The sequence below is a fragment of the Panthera onca genome, chromosome F1, assembly GCF_046562875.1.
Source record: "Panthera onca isolate mPanOnc1 chromosome F1, mPanOnc1 haplotype 2, whole genome shotgun sequence".
Lineage (NCBI taxonomy): Eukaryota > Metazoa > Chordata > Mammalia > Carnivora > Felidae > Panthera > Panthera onca.
In genome coordinates, this window is record NC_138355.1 from 23,752,704 (window position 1) to 23,769,440 (window position 16,737).

At 39.7% G+C, this 16,737-nt stretch overlaps 1 protein-coding gene across 4 annotated transcripts in view; it reads left to right on the forward strand.

The window, feature by feature from the left end:
* SOAT1 (sterol O-acyltransferase 1) overlaps nt 1-14,407 on the forward strand; it is a 79,933-nt gene extending 65,526 nt beyond the window's left edge. For all 4 annotated transcript variants that reach the window (XM_060643654.3, XM_060643656.3, XM_060643653.3 and 1 more), the window contains 5 exons: nt 1,164-1,261; nt 2,421-2,519; nt 3,833-3,968; nt 11,268-11,413; nt 12,650-14,407. In XM_060643654.3, the coding sequence (XP_060499637.1) occupies nt 1,164-1,261; nt 2,421-2,519; nt 3,833-3,968; nt 11,268-11,413; nt 12,650-12,706 (536 nt within the window). In that variant the 3' untranslated portion in view covers nt 12,707-14,407. The remainder of the gene's footprint in view (nt 1-1,163; nt 1,262-2,420; nt 2,520-3,832; nt 3,969-11,267; nt 11,414-12,649) is intronic.
* Nucleotides 14,408-16,737: the final 2,330 nt, after the last annotated feature.

Below are 16,737 nucleotides of genomic sequence, written 5' to 3' on the forward strand. Positions count from 1 at the left end.
TGTCAGATGTTCTCTGAGGAGCAAGATCTCCCTCCGTTTTTGTTTTTGTTTTTGTTTTTTTTATCTTTATTTATTTTTGAGAGAGACAGAGTGTGAGCAGGGGAGGAGTAGAAAGAGAGGGAGATACAGAATCCAAAGCACGCTCCAGGCTCTGAGCTGTCAGCACAGAGCCCGATGCAGGGCTCGAGCTCGTGAACCGTGAGATCATGACCTGAGCTGAAGTCGGATGCTCAACCCACTGAGCTACCCAGGTGCCCCAAAATCTCCCACAGGTTTAAGCAGTTGGTTTAGAGGAATGCATGAGGGCCAGATTTTAAAAGGCCTTGGGTACCAAGTTAAGCCGTACATTTAGGCATTTCTTTTTTTCTTTTAAAATTTTTTAAATTTTTATTTTTGAGAGAGAGAGAGAGAGAGAGAGAGAGTGTGTGTGTGAGCAGGAGAGGGGCAGAGAGAGAGGGAGACACAGAGTCTGAAGCAGGTTTCATCTAGGCATTTCTATTAAAAACAGGCTGGGTCATGGGGTACCTGGGTGGCTCAGTTGGTGAAGCGTCTGACATTGGCTCATGTCATCATCTCATGGTTTGTGTGAGTTTGAGCCCCGCATCAGGCTCTGCACTGACAGTGTGGAGCCTGCTTGGGATTCTCTCTCTCTCTCCCTGCCCTCCCCCTCCCCCTCCCCCACTAGCATTCCTTCTCTCTCAAATCAGATAAACTTAACAAATGACCTAGGTTGTTTTTTTTTCTTTTTATCTTGAAACCCACTTGGAAGGTAATTATTGCTTTCTAAAATTAAAATCACTTTCAAAAGAACATTCTGTCATCACTTGAATGGGTAAGCTGGAACAGTAACTTTTATTTTACAGAAAAATTACGACTAAGCAAATGGTGACATAAAATTAATTGCTGGGGGGTGCCACGGTGGCTCAGTCCATTAAGCGTCCGACTTTGGCTCAGGTCATGATCCTGTGGTTCGTGAGTTTGAGCCCCACGTTGGACTCTGCTGTGAACGCAGAGTCTGCTTCAGATCGTCTGTCCCCCTCTCTCTCTGCCCCTCTCTCATTTGTGCATGCACTCTTTCAAAAATAAATAAACATTAAAAAAATTAACTGCTAGGTATATGAACTATTTGGAAAGACTCTTAATATTATTCATCTTATTTTTAGGTGTGCTGATACTGTTCCTTATGTTTTTTGCCTTTTTGCACTGCTGGCTCAATGCCTTTGCTGAGATGTTATGCTTCGGTGACAGGATGTTTTATAGGGTAATGTATACTTGCACTTCTCTTTCTTTTCCCATTTTTCTTAAGTACTTCCATCTTCATTGTTAAGTATTTGAACATTGTTGGCTACTAGCTTTTTAACATAAACGTTGTGAAATTTTTTTTCCATAAGTTTTACCAACATTAAGTCCGAAATTCTGATACTGATGCAGTTAGCACAGCCTCACAGCCACATCTTCTGCCTCTAATATCTGCTCCCTTAATAAAGTGTAAAGTTTCTGCTGGTACCTGTGTGGGTGATGAAGTGGGAAAGCAAGTGTCCAGAGGGCATCATGAGACTTTGCTGATCCTTCATCTGAAATTGGCTCTCTGGTGCTGTAGGAGCGATCTTCTTAGCAAATTGTGTAGGATTGTGTAATAGTTCATAAAGGAAATCACTTTTCCCTCCTTTATTTTGAAAGGCCTCAATTATGCTTAAGATAGTATTCTTATACTTGCAAAGTTGGAATTAAGCTTCACACAGGAGCGGGGTTGCTCACAGTGTTCTGTGACCCTGCCTAAAGCCCTCTGGAGGTTTGTTTCTTCGTGGTTCATCTGGCAACACCCAAAGCCTGGCACTCCTTTCTGAAAGAAACTGGGAGTGTGGGTTGTAAATTGTAGCTTTCTGATTCCATTGGTTTGATCTGAAAGTAGGGAGCAAGATATGTATGAAGGCGCACCGGGACTTGCAGGTAGCCATTGTCTCACTCCCTTGTGCAACGTAAATTTTGTCCCTTGTGGTACCAGTGGACGTTTCTTCAGGTTTGCACACTAAGTCTACATGACCTTAGAATTGTCTCCTTGTGTTTTAGCAAGGTAAGGGGATTTGCTGTTTAGATGAACCTTAGATTTAATAATTCTGTATGTTCTGTATCTTCCATCGTAACTTCTTTAATAATGAGACAAAATGAGCTTAGGGACTTCAGAACCAGAATTCATGTCTTATTGAACACTAATAACCAGAATGCCTTTTAAGTTTTTTCTGACATCAGGGTATGGACTAACAAATTATAACACACTGGATATTATGTTGTGTGTGTGTGCTCTTTAGGAACGTTCAGCGTGTTTTGCTTTGGTTCTCTGTGTATGTGTGTGTGTGTGTGTGTGTGTGTGTGTGTGTGTGTATGTATGTAGTTCTGAACCTTTGCTTTTTTTCCCTCAGGATTGGTGGAACTCTACATCATACTCTAACTATTACAGGACCTGGAATGTGGTAGTTCATGACTGGCTGTATTACTATGCTTACAAGGACTTTCTTTGGGTAAGCAGCAAGATTTAGTTGATGTTCAAAAAATGGAGATTCTTTTCCAGAAGGTATTAGTATTGTGCCGCTGGAAGAAGTTACACTTAGTTGTCTTCAGTTTGCTGTGGGCCATTTAGGTCTATATGTCTAAGAAACCTTATGCTTTGAACACTACTCCTTAGAGACTAGTATGTACAATTACTAGATCTAATACCATGGTTTTGCTTTGGGTTTTAGTTTACATGGTTACAGTAAGAACGCATGGAGGCATTTGGAGACGTTGAAATCATCTACCAGTAATGGATCGTTTCTTTGAATCTGATTGCCAACAAATAATCTAGCTTCTTGGTTTTTGTTTTTGTTTTTGTTTTTGTTTCTTTGCGAAAAAAAGGGAAACATTTATGTTTGGTGTATCTCCAGTTGGTGATATGTGTCTTTGAGACCTTCTTTAGAATGGAATCTATTTAGACTGATGAAGTGTAATCTTGAATCTCGTGATTGATTAATGCTGGTATCTCTGGATTGCAGATTTTAGTTGTTAAGTAAGTGACTGTTGGGTTAAGCAATAGCATGATGTGCAAATAGCGCTATAGTCGAGTGAGTGTTCTTTCATTTGTAAATACAGTTTCACTTATGGACAAGGCATGTCGCTTCCTTCCAAATAAATCATAATTTAGTTACCTGTGAAAATGGGGAGGATGCCTGTCCTATCTATCGTACAGTGTTACTCTGAACGTTGAGATTGGATGTGATGTGTCCATCTATATATGAAAACTGTGGTCTGTGGTAGTGAATTACAAATAGAAGTTACAAATAAGTTTTTGAAAATATGCCCAGATCCTTTGACATTAATGGCTTTGACAATGCCTCATTTTACTAAAATAAGGATTCTTAAGCATTAGATGTTTTTTGTAATTATTTCACTACATTTCATTTAATCCAAGGAGTAGATCGGAAGAATCAAATACCAACATAATTAAATAGGTGCCTTTAGCATGTGATAATTTTAAGTCTTATATACAGTTAACTCTTGAACAACACAAGGGTTAAGAGTGCAGACCCTCCCACACAGTCAAAAATTCGCATATAATTTTTTGAGTCCCCCAAAACTTAACTACTAATCACCTACTATTGGCTGGAAGCCTTACTGGTAACAAATAGTTGGTTAACACATGTTTTGCATGTTATATGTATTTATTACATACTATATTCTTACAATAAAGTAGGCTAGAGAAAAGAAAATGTTATAAGAAAATCAAGGGTCAGCTGTGTATAGTTCATGCTTATTACTTTTTAAAAAATGACTTTTTCCTATTCTCCTTTTATCCTAGTTTTTCACAAAGAGATTCAAATGGGCTGCCATGTTAGCTGTCTTTGCTGTGTCTGCTGTAGTGCATGAATATGCCTTGGCTGTTTGCTTGAACTTTTTCTATCCAGTGCTTTTCGTGCTCTTCATGTTCTTTGGAAGTAAGTATCTTGGCACGCTGTGAGTACCGAGTATCAAGGTAAAAGAGAAATTGAGAAAATACAAGGCAGCATAGAGGCAAGGAGTTAAGATGGTGGAGAAGTAGGGGGATCCCTGGGCTTTCCTCATCCCTCAAACATAGCTAGTATTGAGGTCAGATCACTTGAAACACCCAGGAAATTGATCTGCGGAGTGGCGGAAGAATCTCCACAGTTGGAGGAAGAGAGCTTGGCAGATACTAGGCGAGTGGAAGTGAATTAGGGGAGAGGAAAATGGCAATGCCATGGAAGGGAGGGAACCCTTTCTGTGAAGAGACAAAAGGCAGAGAGAGAAAGAGAGAGGGATTTAGGAAGTGTGGCACTGGGTTAGCACAAGAGGAAAACTTCTCTGGACCATGGACTGGGGAGCGAGAAGCACCGAGTGTCTAGTTCTGTTTTTGTGTTTGTTTGCAAACTGCATTCCGAGCTCAAACTCTTGAGGTTTTGGAAGTGTGCAACCTTCTCTGGATTGGAGCTGTTGGCGTGCGCTCCTGGGGAGGAGGGAGTTGGTCCTGGAGTGTATAGAGTGGTGTAGAGATCTCTGGGGCGCATTGGGAGGGAACATTCTCCTTCCTGGAGTACTCTTGGAAGAGGGTTTCTTGCCTCCCCAAGGACAAAAGACCCAGTAGGTGCCAGCCAAAGGCCTTTCATCATGAAGGTAGAGAGGCTCTACCCCAGAGGAGGGGAGCGGATCTGTATGATGCTGGGTCCTTTTAGACGCTGGGTTTTGGATCCCAGCTGTCTGCAAGGAGAAGGTGCAGGATAGTTGTAGCACAGGGCAAGCTGACTGCCCTCGCTATTCGGTGAGGGCTGCCTGAATACCAGGAGGTATGAGATCCCCGGTCCAGGGTTGAGAGATTGGGATGGCACCATTCCCCCCCCCAACATCAACATTGTGGGACTTCAGAGAACAACACAGCTGCCCCCAGTGGAGGCAGGACTTCCTTACACCAAACCCCGCCCCTTCGTGCCTGGCAACTGCTTATTTACTGGAGCAAGACTGGCTGACCCAACTCAACCGCAACTGGCCTCTCCTCCAGACCAGCACAGCCAGCACCCAGCATGCACCAAGTGCACTGAAAATCGAGTGCTTGACAATGACACCTGCAATTCTTTTTTCTTTTTTTCTTTTGGAACCAGGCTTATAGTTTCTTGTTTGTTTTTTTCATTTTCTTTTCTCTTTTTTTCGGAAGGGGCTTTTTTATTTTTTCTTCTTTTTCTTTTTTTTTCCCTTTTTGTTTGGAATCAGCCGTATAGTTTTTTGATTCTCTGAGAGTTTTTTTGTTGTTATTGTTCCCTTTTGTTTCCTTTTTTTTTTTTTTTTTCCTTTTTGGTGGTGGGTGGGGGGATCAGGCTTTCCCTCTCTCCTCCTGTTTTCCAGGGTTACTCCAACAAACAAATCAAAACACAGCTAGTTAAAGGTCCAAACACTCCCTCACTGCAGACAAGGAGGAGCTCTGCAGAGGACTGACCAGTGGGAAAGAGCAGCCAGAATGCAACAGCAGAGTGCACACCATATACCAGAAACACTTCCTCGAGTGCCAGGCCCCAGACAGTGTACAGCCCCTTTTTAACAGCATTGCTCTCAGGTCTAGGAAATGTAACAAGATTTTAAAACACATAGAAGACAGAAACTTAGCCAAAGTGACAAGACAGAGGAATTCTCCCCAAAGGAAAGGTCAAGAAGAAATCATGGGTAGGGACTTACTCAAAATAGACAAAAACAATATATCTGAACAAGAATTGAAAACAAGAGTCGTAAATCTGCTAGCTAGTCTTGAAAAAAGCCTGGAAGACACCAGAGAACCCTTGCTGCAGAGATCAAAGACCTAAGAACTAATCAGGCTGAAATAAAAGATCCTATAACTAAGATGCAAAACAAACTGGATACAGTGAAAACGAGGATTGAAGAAGCAGAGGAGAGAATAGGTGATATAGAAGGTAAAATTGTAGAAAATAATGAAGCTGGAAAAGGGAAAGGAAAGTGTTAGATCACAAGGGAAGACGTAGGAAACCCAATGATCCCATGAAACGGAACAATATCTATATCATAAAGTCCCAGAAGAAGAGTGGGAAAGAGGGGCAGAAGGTTTATTTGAACAAATTATAGCTGAGAACTTCCCTGATCTGGGGAAGGAAACAGGCATCCAAGTCCAAGAGGCAAGAGAACTCCCACCGAAGTCAACACAAACAGGCCAACACCATGACATATAGCGAAACTTGCATAATACAAAGATAAAGAGAGAATTCTGAAAGCAGCTAGGGACAAAAGGTCCTTAATCTACAAGGCTAGACACCTAAGGTTAGTAGTAGACCTGTTCACTGAAACTTGGCAGACCAGAAGTGATTCGCAGGAAATATTCAATGTGCTGAATGGGAAAAAATCTGCAGCCGGGAATGCTTTATCCAGCAAGACTGTCATTCAGAATAGAAGGAGAGATGAAGAGTTTCCCAGACCAGGACACCTGGGTGGCTGGCTCAGTTAAGCGTCCGACTTCAAGCCCTGCTTTGGGCTCTGTGTTGACGGTACGGATCCTGACTGGGATTCTCTCTCACTCTCTGCCCCTCCCTACCCCTCTCTCATTAAAAATAAATAAACTTAAAAAGAAAAGCTTTCCCAGACAAAAACTAAGGAGTTCATGACCACTAAACCACCCTGCAAGAAATTTAAAGGGGGTCTGAGTGGAGGAAAAAAAGACCAAAGCAACAAAGACTACAAAGGACCAGAGAATGTCACCAGAAACACCCAACTCTACACATAACACAATAGCACTAAACTCCTCTATCTTTCAATAATTACCTGGAATGTAAATGGACTAAATGCTCCAACCAAAAGACATAGGGTATCAGAATGAATTAAAAAACAAGATCTATCTGTATTCTGCCTACAAGAGAGCATTTTAGACCTAAAGACACCTGCAGATTGAAAGTGAGGGGATGGCAAACCATCTGTTATGCTAATGGAGGTCAAAAGAAAGCCGGAAGAGCCATATTTATATCAGACAAACTATTTTAAAGCATAGACTGTAACAAGATGAAGAAGGGCATTATATCATAGTGGGTCTATCCATCAAGAAAATCTAACAACTGTAACAACACTTACAATGTGGGAGCACCCAAATATATAAATCAATTAATAACAACATAAACTCATTGATAATAATGCCATTATAGTAGGGGACATTAATATCCCACTAATAGCAATGGACAGATGATCTAACAATGGACAGAAAATCAACAGTGGCTTTGAGTGACTCACTGGATGGGTTGGACTTAACAGATATATTCAGAACATTTCATCCTAAAGCAGCAGAACATACATTCTTCTTGAGTGCACATGGAACATTTTCTGGAATAGATCACATACTGGGTCACAAATCAGCTCTCAACAGGTAGAAAAAAATCTGTATCATACCATGCAAGTAAACCACAAGAAAAAATTTGGAAAACTTTCAAATACATGGAAGTTAAAGAATGAGTTAACCAGGAAATTAAGAAATAAGAAAAAACACAAAAAAACATGGAAGCTGTTTAAAATGAAAACATGACAGTCCAAACCCTTTGGGTTACAGCAAAGCAGTCAGAAGAGGAAAGTACATGGCAATTCAGGCCTATCTCAAGAGGCAGGGAAGGTCACAAGTACACAACCTAACCTTATACCAAAAGGAGCTGGAAAAGGAGCAGCAAATAAAGCCTAAAGCCAGCAGAAGAAGGGACATAATAAAGACTAGAGCAGAAATAAATGATACAGAAAAACAGTAACAGATCAATGAAACTAAATGCTGGTTCTTTGAAAGAATAAACAAAATTGGTAACCCCCTAGCCAGACTTACCAAAAAGAATGAGAAAGGACCCAAATAGGTAAAATCATGAATGACAGAGGAAAAATCACAACCAACAGCACAGAAATACAAGCAATTATAAGAGAATACTATGAAAAATTATATACCAACACACTGGGCAATCTGGAAGAAATGGACAAATTCCTAGAAACCCACACACTACCAAAACTGAAACAGGAAGAAATAGAAAATTTGAGCAGGCCTATAACCAACAAAGAAATTGAATCATTTATCAAAAATCTCCCAACAAATAAGAGTCCTTGGCCAGATGGCTTCCCAGGGGAACTCTACCAGACACTTAAAGCAGAGTTAATAACTATTCTTCTCAAACTGTTTCAAAAAATAGAAATGGAGGGAAAGCTTCCAAACTCATTCGATGAAGCCAGCATTACTTTTATTCCAAAACCAGGTAAAGACCCCACTAAAAAGGGGAATTAAAAGGCCAGTATCCCTGATGAACATGGATACAAAAATTTTCATCAAGATACTAGCAAATCAAATTCAACAGTACATTAAAAGGATTATTCACCATGATCAAGTGGGATTTATTCCTGGGCTGCAGGCTGGTTCCATATTTGCAAATCAATCAATATGATATACCACATTAATAGAAGAAAGGATAAGAACCCTATGATCATCTCCATAGATGCAGAAAAAGTATTTGACAAAGTACAGCATCTCTTCTTGATGAAAACCCCCAAGAAAGTAAGGATAGAAGAAACTTACCTCAACATCTTAAAGACCATTTATGAAGATCCCACAGCCAATATCATCTTCTATGGGGAAAAACAGAACTTTCCCCTAAGATCAGGAACACAGCAGTGATGTCCACTCTCACCACTGTTATGTACTGGAAGTCCTAGCATCAGCAATCAGATAACAAAAAGATAAAAGGCATCCAGATTGGCAACGAAGAAGTCAGACTTTTACATTTTGCAGATGACATGATACTCTACATGGAAAACCTGAAACACCCCACCAAAAAACCGTTAGAACTGATATATGAATTCAGCAAAGTTGCAGGATATAAAATCAGTGTAGAGAAATTGGTTGCATTTCTATACCCAAATAATAAAGCAGCAGAAAGAGAAATCAAGGAGTCTATCCCATTTACATTTGTGCCAAAAACCATAAGATACCTAGAGATAAATAACCAAAGAGATAAATGATCTGTATGCTGAAAACTATAGAAAGCTTATGGAAGAAATTAAGGAAGACACAAAGAAATGGAAAAACATTCCACGCTCATGGATTGGATGAATAAATATTGTTAAAATGTCTGTACCACCCAAAGCAATGTACATTCAATGTAATCACTATCAAAGTAACACCAGCACTCTTCACAGAGCTAGTACAAACAATTGTAAAATTTGTATGGAACCAGAAAAGACCCTGAATAATCTAATGTTGTAAAAGAAAACCAAAGCTGGAGGCATCAAAATTTTGGCCTTCAAGCTTTATTGTAAAGCTGTAATCATCAAAACAGTATGGTACTAGCACAGAAACAAACACATAGATCAATGGAATAGAATAGGGACCCAGAAATGGACCCACAAATCTATGGTGTACTAATCTTCAACAAAGCAGGAAAGAGTGTCCAATGGAAAAAAGATGGTCTCTTCAGCAAATGGTGCTGGGAAAACTGGACAGTGACATGCAGAAGAATGAAACTGGATCACTTTCTTACACCATATACAAAATTAAATTCAAAATGGATGAAAGACGTAAATGTGAGACAGGAAACCATCAAAATCCTAGAGGAGAAATCAGGCAGTAACCTCTTTGACCTCAGCCTCAGCAGCTTCTTACTAGACATTTCTCTGGAGGCAAGAAAACAAAAGCAAAAATGAACTATTGGGACCTCATCAAGATAAAAAGCTTCTGCACAGTGAAGGAAACAATCAGCAACCCCAGAGTCAACTGATGAAATGGGAGAGGATATTTGCAAATGATGTATCAGATAAAGGGTTACTATCCAAAATCTATAAAGAGCTTATCAAACTCAACACCTAGAAAAGAAATAATCCGATGAAGAAATGGGCAAAAGACATGAATAGACACTTTTCTAAAGAAGACATCCAGATGGCTAACAGACACATGAAAAGATGTTCAACATCACTCCTCATCAGAGAAATACAAATCAAAACCACAGTAAGATACCACCTTACACCTGTCAGAATGGCTAAAATAACTGAGGAAACAGCAGATGTTGGTGAGGATGCAGAGAAAGGGGAACCCTTTTGTAGTGTTGGTGGGAATGCAAACTGGTGCAGCTACTCTGGAAAACAGTATGAAGGTTCCTCAAAAAATTAAAAATAGAACTACCCTACCAGCCAACAATTGCGCTACTATGTATTTATCCAAAGGATACAAAAATGGTGATTCAAAGGGGGCACATACACTCCAGTGTTTATAGTAGCGCTATTAACAGTAGCCAATTATGGAAAAAGCCCAGATGTCCATTGACTGATAGATGGATAAAGAAGACATGGTTTACATATACAATGGAATATTACTTAGCGATCAAAAAGAATGAAATCTTGCCATTTGCAACAACACGAGTGGAACTAGAGTGTATTCTAGGCAAAAAGTCTGTCATAGGAAGATAAATATCATTGATTTCACTTGTGGAATTTAAGAAACACAACATGGACATAGAGGAGGGGAAGGAAAATAAGATAAAAACAGAGAGGCAAACCATAAGAAACTCTTAACTACAGAGAAGAAAGAGGGTTGCTGGAGGGTGTTGGGTGGAGAGATGGCCTAAATGGGTGATGGGCATTAAGGAGAGCACTTGCTGGGATGAGCACTGCATGTTATATGTAAGTGAGAAATCATTGGGCTCTTCTCCTGAAACCAGTACTACACTGTATGTTAACTGACTTAAATTTAAATAAATTAATTAAAAAAGAAAAAAATCTGTAAGGCAGTCTAGAAAACCAGATGTTAGTTAATACCATTTCGAGGCAGTGTTTGTGAGATGCTTACAACATTGATTTTGAGTAATTTAAACACACACTGTTGCAGGGTGCTTAAATTTGAAGTAGAGAAATGGACATAAAGAGCCTTGAAGACTAATGACAACAGTAATTTGGGAGGTCATGAAAACTTTAAACAATTCAGTGTTCTCTCCCTGAAAAACATGGACCCTTTTTTGGGTGGGTGGGTGGAGGGACAAGGTTAAATATGAATGAGTCCATGAAATATATTTTCACCTGTCCTGAATATTATTTGATTTCCAATTAATCACTGATAAATTTTAACTCTGAAGTTTCATTTTCACTTATAAGACCTGTATACCTGTATAAATAAACCTGAATACCCACAGTTGATGCTCATTGTGATGATGATCAGAGCATATATCTGAAGCCACTTATTTCCTGACAGATTGTTACATTTTTTATCATCTTTCTGACTTCAGTGGCTTTCAACTTCATTGTCAATGATAGTCGGAAAAGGCCATTTTGGAATGTTATGGTGTGGACTTCCCTTTTCGCGGGCAACGGAGTCATCCTGTGCTTTTATTCCCAAGAGTGGTATGCACGTCAGCACTGTCCTCTGAAAAATGTGAGTCCTCATTCAGGCTGGAGCGGAAAAGCAATGTTTTCGCCCCCTGGTTGTGAGGGTTCGTGGGCAATATTAAGAAGAGTAGTGGAGATGATGCCAGATTAATGTTAAGGGGAGGGAGGTAAAAGGGTTAGCTTATTATTTGATCTTACTGCACACTCTTTGAAATTTTTCTTTTCTCTGGTTTTGTTTACACTGAGCACTCCTAGTTTTCGGTTCTCTCTCTCTTTTTTTCTCCCCCTTTCACTGCTTTTTCTGTAGTGTTTTCTGATTTTCTTCCTGAAAATTTTCGTCCTGAAAATGTGGTGTTCTGCAGAGTCTTCTCAATGGCACGTGTGCCCCTCCTGCCACCACGTCATCCCAGAATAGTGAACTGTTTGTGAAAAAGTCCAGCTACACTCATATGCCTAGGATCCCTTTTCCCTTGATTTTGTTGTTGTTGTTTGTAATTATGTACGATTCTCATTTTTAGAGCCTTCACTTTTAGTTGCGTATGGAGAACTCCCGAATATTTAATGGTGCCTCCTTGATCTATCTACTTGAGTATCTCTCACGGGGACCTATGACTGAAGTTGCCTAGAGTCCAGTTAATCAGCTTCTCTCCCAAAGCTTCTCCTACGGCCTTGTTTTTGTTATGCTGCCCCAATGCTCCCTCCTTATTTCCTGTTAACCCCCTTTTTACATCTGAACTAGCTGCTTTGGGCTGTCTCTGGTTATGGTACTCTCTGCACTCCAAATCCACCTGTCAGATTTTCTTTTCAAATCCGGTTTGGATGCAACATCTTCCAGCTTTTTCAGATTCTTGCTCCAGTCTTTTCCCATTTCTGACCTTTCACGGTGCTTCATCTGTTCTCATTTAGATAATTTAGTCATTTCAAACCTCATATTATAGTAATTTGTGTATATATTTCATCATCCTCACCCTACCACCATTTAGATTTTAGACCACCAAAAGTAGGCCTGTGCTAAGATAAAATGCAAGATACAGGAAAGAGGTAGTGCCTGTTTGGAATTTGGTCAGAAGCTTTGTGTAAAACTTGTAAATCGGTATAATCTGTATTGCAGATAAAAATCTTTTGAATTAGTGAGCTGCTTACAGCTTAGAGGTTACGGAAGTGCTGGGAGGCATTGTAAAACTGTGCTGTGTGTAGCATTAACACCCCTATCTACCCTGACACCTCGTGCTCACAGTGCCTGCAAATAAGCCACTCTTCCCTTCTTTTTTCCCCATCGAAGCCCACATTTCTGGATTATATCCGTCCGCGTTCCTGGACTTGTCGGTACGTGTTTTAGAAGCTTGGACTCCCGTTTCATTCCTTGACGCTGAAGATGGGATTTCTGCCTGATTTGGGGCCAGCATCTGTTTCCAGCTGTTACTGAAGTTATCTGTGCTATTTGGACCACTCCAGGCTTTACAGATGGCTTACTCCATTCCTAGGTCAGCTGAGATGTTGGAAGTTTACTGGAATCTTGTGTACTTGAAGCAGTACTTTTTTTTTTTTCCCCTACCTTTTTGGGAGAAGGGAGACTTATAGCTGACATAATGACAGATTTTTGCTGGCTTTTTGTTTTTTGACTCCATTTAAACATCATGACTAAACATGTTTTCTTGGCCACTGAATTAGCCAAAACACGAAGAAATCATTTAAATATTTTAGGCTTAGAAATTTTTTCATGCACACTGTTGGAATGTATGCTAATTAACTGTGTACTTGGGAAAGAAAAAATAATGTGGAACATCTTGCTGTTTTTAGTAGAGGGGAAATAACTAGTTTCCAAAGATAATCTTGTTATACATCTTAGTTGTATTTTTTTTTTTTTTTTTTTTTTGGAAAGAAGTACAGTTCTATTCAGTTTTTGCCTTGTTTCTCTATAAGGTGTAGGTCATAATTTCTGTGAAGCAAAATTATACCGTTCATTTTGAATTCCTGAGTTTACATCCGAAATATTATAAACTGAGGGGGACAGAAGTAGGAAGGGAAAAAGAAAGAAGTGACACAGGACAAAGAAAAACGCTTCCTTGTACAGTTTCCAAAGCAATTTTTAAAGACTTGCTGCATCAATCGTGTGTTTAAATTATTTTATCATGGAATTTATGTGGAAGGTAACTGCTTTGTTTAAATTTTAAGGTAATAACTTTTTGGAAGTTATTTAGAAGTACCCTTTGGTATACTTATTGTTTAATAAATACTGACTTGAAACATTTTGCACACTAATAAGTCTGTGACATATAAGTATTAATCACCTCCATTAATATTAAAGTGATTTTTAAAGATCCAGAAGCTGGCTTCTGCATTGCTCAATTATGGCATTTTTAATGGTAGTACGCTTTAGGTGAAACAAATTAATATGTGATCATTCTGAAGAAAAGGTACTCTATTATGTGATGTTTCCGTGTTATAAGATGCCCATTGCTGATAAAGTGTGGTGTTCAGGAATTGTTTTGTTCGTACGTATGAGGTGTGATTATGTTTGTAAAGACCAAGCACTGAACGGGATACCCGCGACAATGTAGCTGAAGTTTCCACTCAGTGAAGTGAGACCGAAGAATTACCCAAAAGAGGATTCTTACTTGGAGTAGCCACCTTGAGAAGTTATCTTGCTATTATAACAGCCCTACTTCCATCCAAAAAGTTTTGGGACATCTTTTTGGAATTGTTTTAAAGTCTGCTTGAGTCTCATAAGAAGGTAAATAGACTTTGTTAGTAAACACACCTGAATTTGTACCACAAGTATCCAGCCTCATTACCAATTTTATTCCAATACCTTTGATCCATATGAGTTCAGGCCATTCCCAAACACCAAATCCAGCTTTTTAACAGACAAAAGTGCATGTGAAAGGAGGTTATTTTTTAAAAAGTAACCCCATGTTCCCAAGCAGTAATTGTCTATACAGTGGTCTGGTAATTGCAATGGAGCCATAACCTCCACAGATTGCTTTAATATAGCTTGTACTTTCTGGCATTTTTATTAAAAATTAAAATGAGTCAATCACTTGAGTTGATAACTCTGTTTTTAATATGACGAGGGAGTTAAGAAAACCAGATTGATCTAAGACTTATTTATGCATAAGTCATCTACTTAAGGAGTGGTAGATCTCTGAGACCATGGAATTCTTAGATCTGTATTTCTGTTAAGTGCTGTGGATGTTACACTCTCATTGACGAGGACTTTGTTGCTTTGTACTGATTCTGAATACTGTATTTGTTGGACTGACCAGTGCTGTTTTTTTTTAAGCTCTCCTCTTCCTTTTATTGGTGATTTTGTTTTTCTGCCCAAAGACTTGGATGTGACAACAAATAATATGCTTAAAACTAAAGACTCTAGAATGATAAGAATGCTCTAAGAAATTTTCACAAACACATAAAAAATAGCTGCTTTCTGTGAGAGAAACTAGTTTGGTAGCTGTGGCCTTCCTGCTAGCTGCTTTCAGCAAAAGTCTTTTTCTTTAAATCACTATTGGGGCGCCTGGGTGGCTCAGTCGGTTAAGCATCCGACTTCGGCTCAGGTCATGATCTTGCGGTCTGTGGGTTCGAGCCCCGCGTCGGGCCCTGTGCTGACAGCTCAGAGCCTGGAGCCTGTTTCAGATTCTGTGTCTCCCTCTCTCTGACCCTCCCCCATTCATGTTCTGTCTCTCTCTGTCTCAAAAATAAATAAACATTAAAAAAAAAATTTTTAAATAAATCACTACTGTGGTGCCTGGGTGGCTCAGTCAGTTGAGTGTCTGGCTCTTGATTTTGGCTCATGTCATGATCCCACAGTTTGTGAGATCGAGCCACGCGTGGGGCTCTGCACTGACAGCACGGAGCCTGCTTCGGATTCTCTCTCCCTCTCTCTCTCTCTCTGCCCCTGGCTCCCACTCGTGTGTGCACTCTCTTGCTGTGTCGCTGTCTCTCAAAACGAATAAGTAAATGTTAAAAAAACAAAACAAAACACTACTTACACTCCTAAATAAATTAAAACCTCTATATGTTTTAGGATGGTTTATTGATTTTTCCTCTTGCTAATAGGGGTCAAAGTTAGTTACAGGACAATACTTTTTTCCTTATGAACAGGAAAGAGTTTCAAATTTTGTTCCTGTAAGAAGTATTTTAAGTTTGTTTATTTACTTTGAGAGAGCAGAGAGGGTGTGCGCATGCATGAGTTGGGGAGGGGCAGAGGGAGAGGGAGAGAGAATCCCAAGCAGGCTCTGCCCTGTCAGCGTGGAGCCCAATACACGGCTCAATGTCTGGAGGGGGTTTGATCTCACAAACTGAGGTCATGACCTGGGCTGAAATAATCGAGTCTGATGCTTCGGACTCGAAGCCTGCTGAGGCCCCCCAGGCGCCGCTCCTCTTCCTGTGAGAAGTATTAATGATAGCAGCCATTTTTGTGTTTTTTTCCCAAAACAACAGCTAAATCTCAACCTTTGTCATATAGCTGTTAGATGCTTTCATTTTCAGTTCTGGATAGTGAAGGAAAATGGGTTTTGTTTGTTTTTGGTGGATTAATCTCCTGCAATTGCCTAAATAAAGTTGCTTGCTTTATGTTAGAATTTAATCAGAACATTGAGGCTGCTTGTGACCTTTCAGTAACTACTATTTTTATTTGTTTGTTTGATAGTGGACTTTACTGGGAAAAATTAGCATAAAAAACATTCAAATGCATAAAATTTAAAGAAGACCATAAAATTATACCTTTTAGCTATGGTAGTCATAATAGCAATCACAAATAAGATAAACCCTAAATTATTGCCTAAGCAGACGCTATTTTGTCAGGCTTCTATTGCAAAGCCCAAGGCAGGAAATACTGTAGTTATTAGAGGTGAGCCCCAATGATGAATTTGCATTTGAAGCTGAAGAAAGAGAAAAAAAACCCAACATGACAGTAACTACTTTTTGCTTTTGGAAGCATAAGGAGTGGGGAAAATGTTGTTTTCCTTTTAGAGTAGGGTAAAATAGGTGACATTGGCAGGTTAATAAGGTGTAGGGTGTAAATACTCTGTAATTGCAAACACATTATGTTGCACAAGTAATTCATTTAGGATAGGCAGTTTTCATTGAATTTTAAAATTCCACTTGCCTGAAAAATGGAATCCTGAAGTCTTTGTAGAAAGCCTAACATGGGCGCCTGGGTGGCTCAGTCGGTTAAGCGTCCGACTTCAGCTCAGGTCACGATCTCGCGGTCCGTGAGTTCGAGCCCCGCGTCAGGCTCTGGGCTGATGGCTCAGAGCCTGGAGCCTGCTTCCGATTCTGTGTCTCCCTCTCTCTCTGCCCCTCCCCCGTTCATGCTCTGTCGCTCTCTGTCTCAAAAATAAATAAACGTTAAAAAAAAAAAATTTTTTT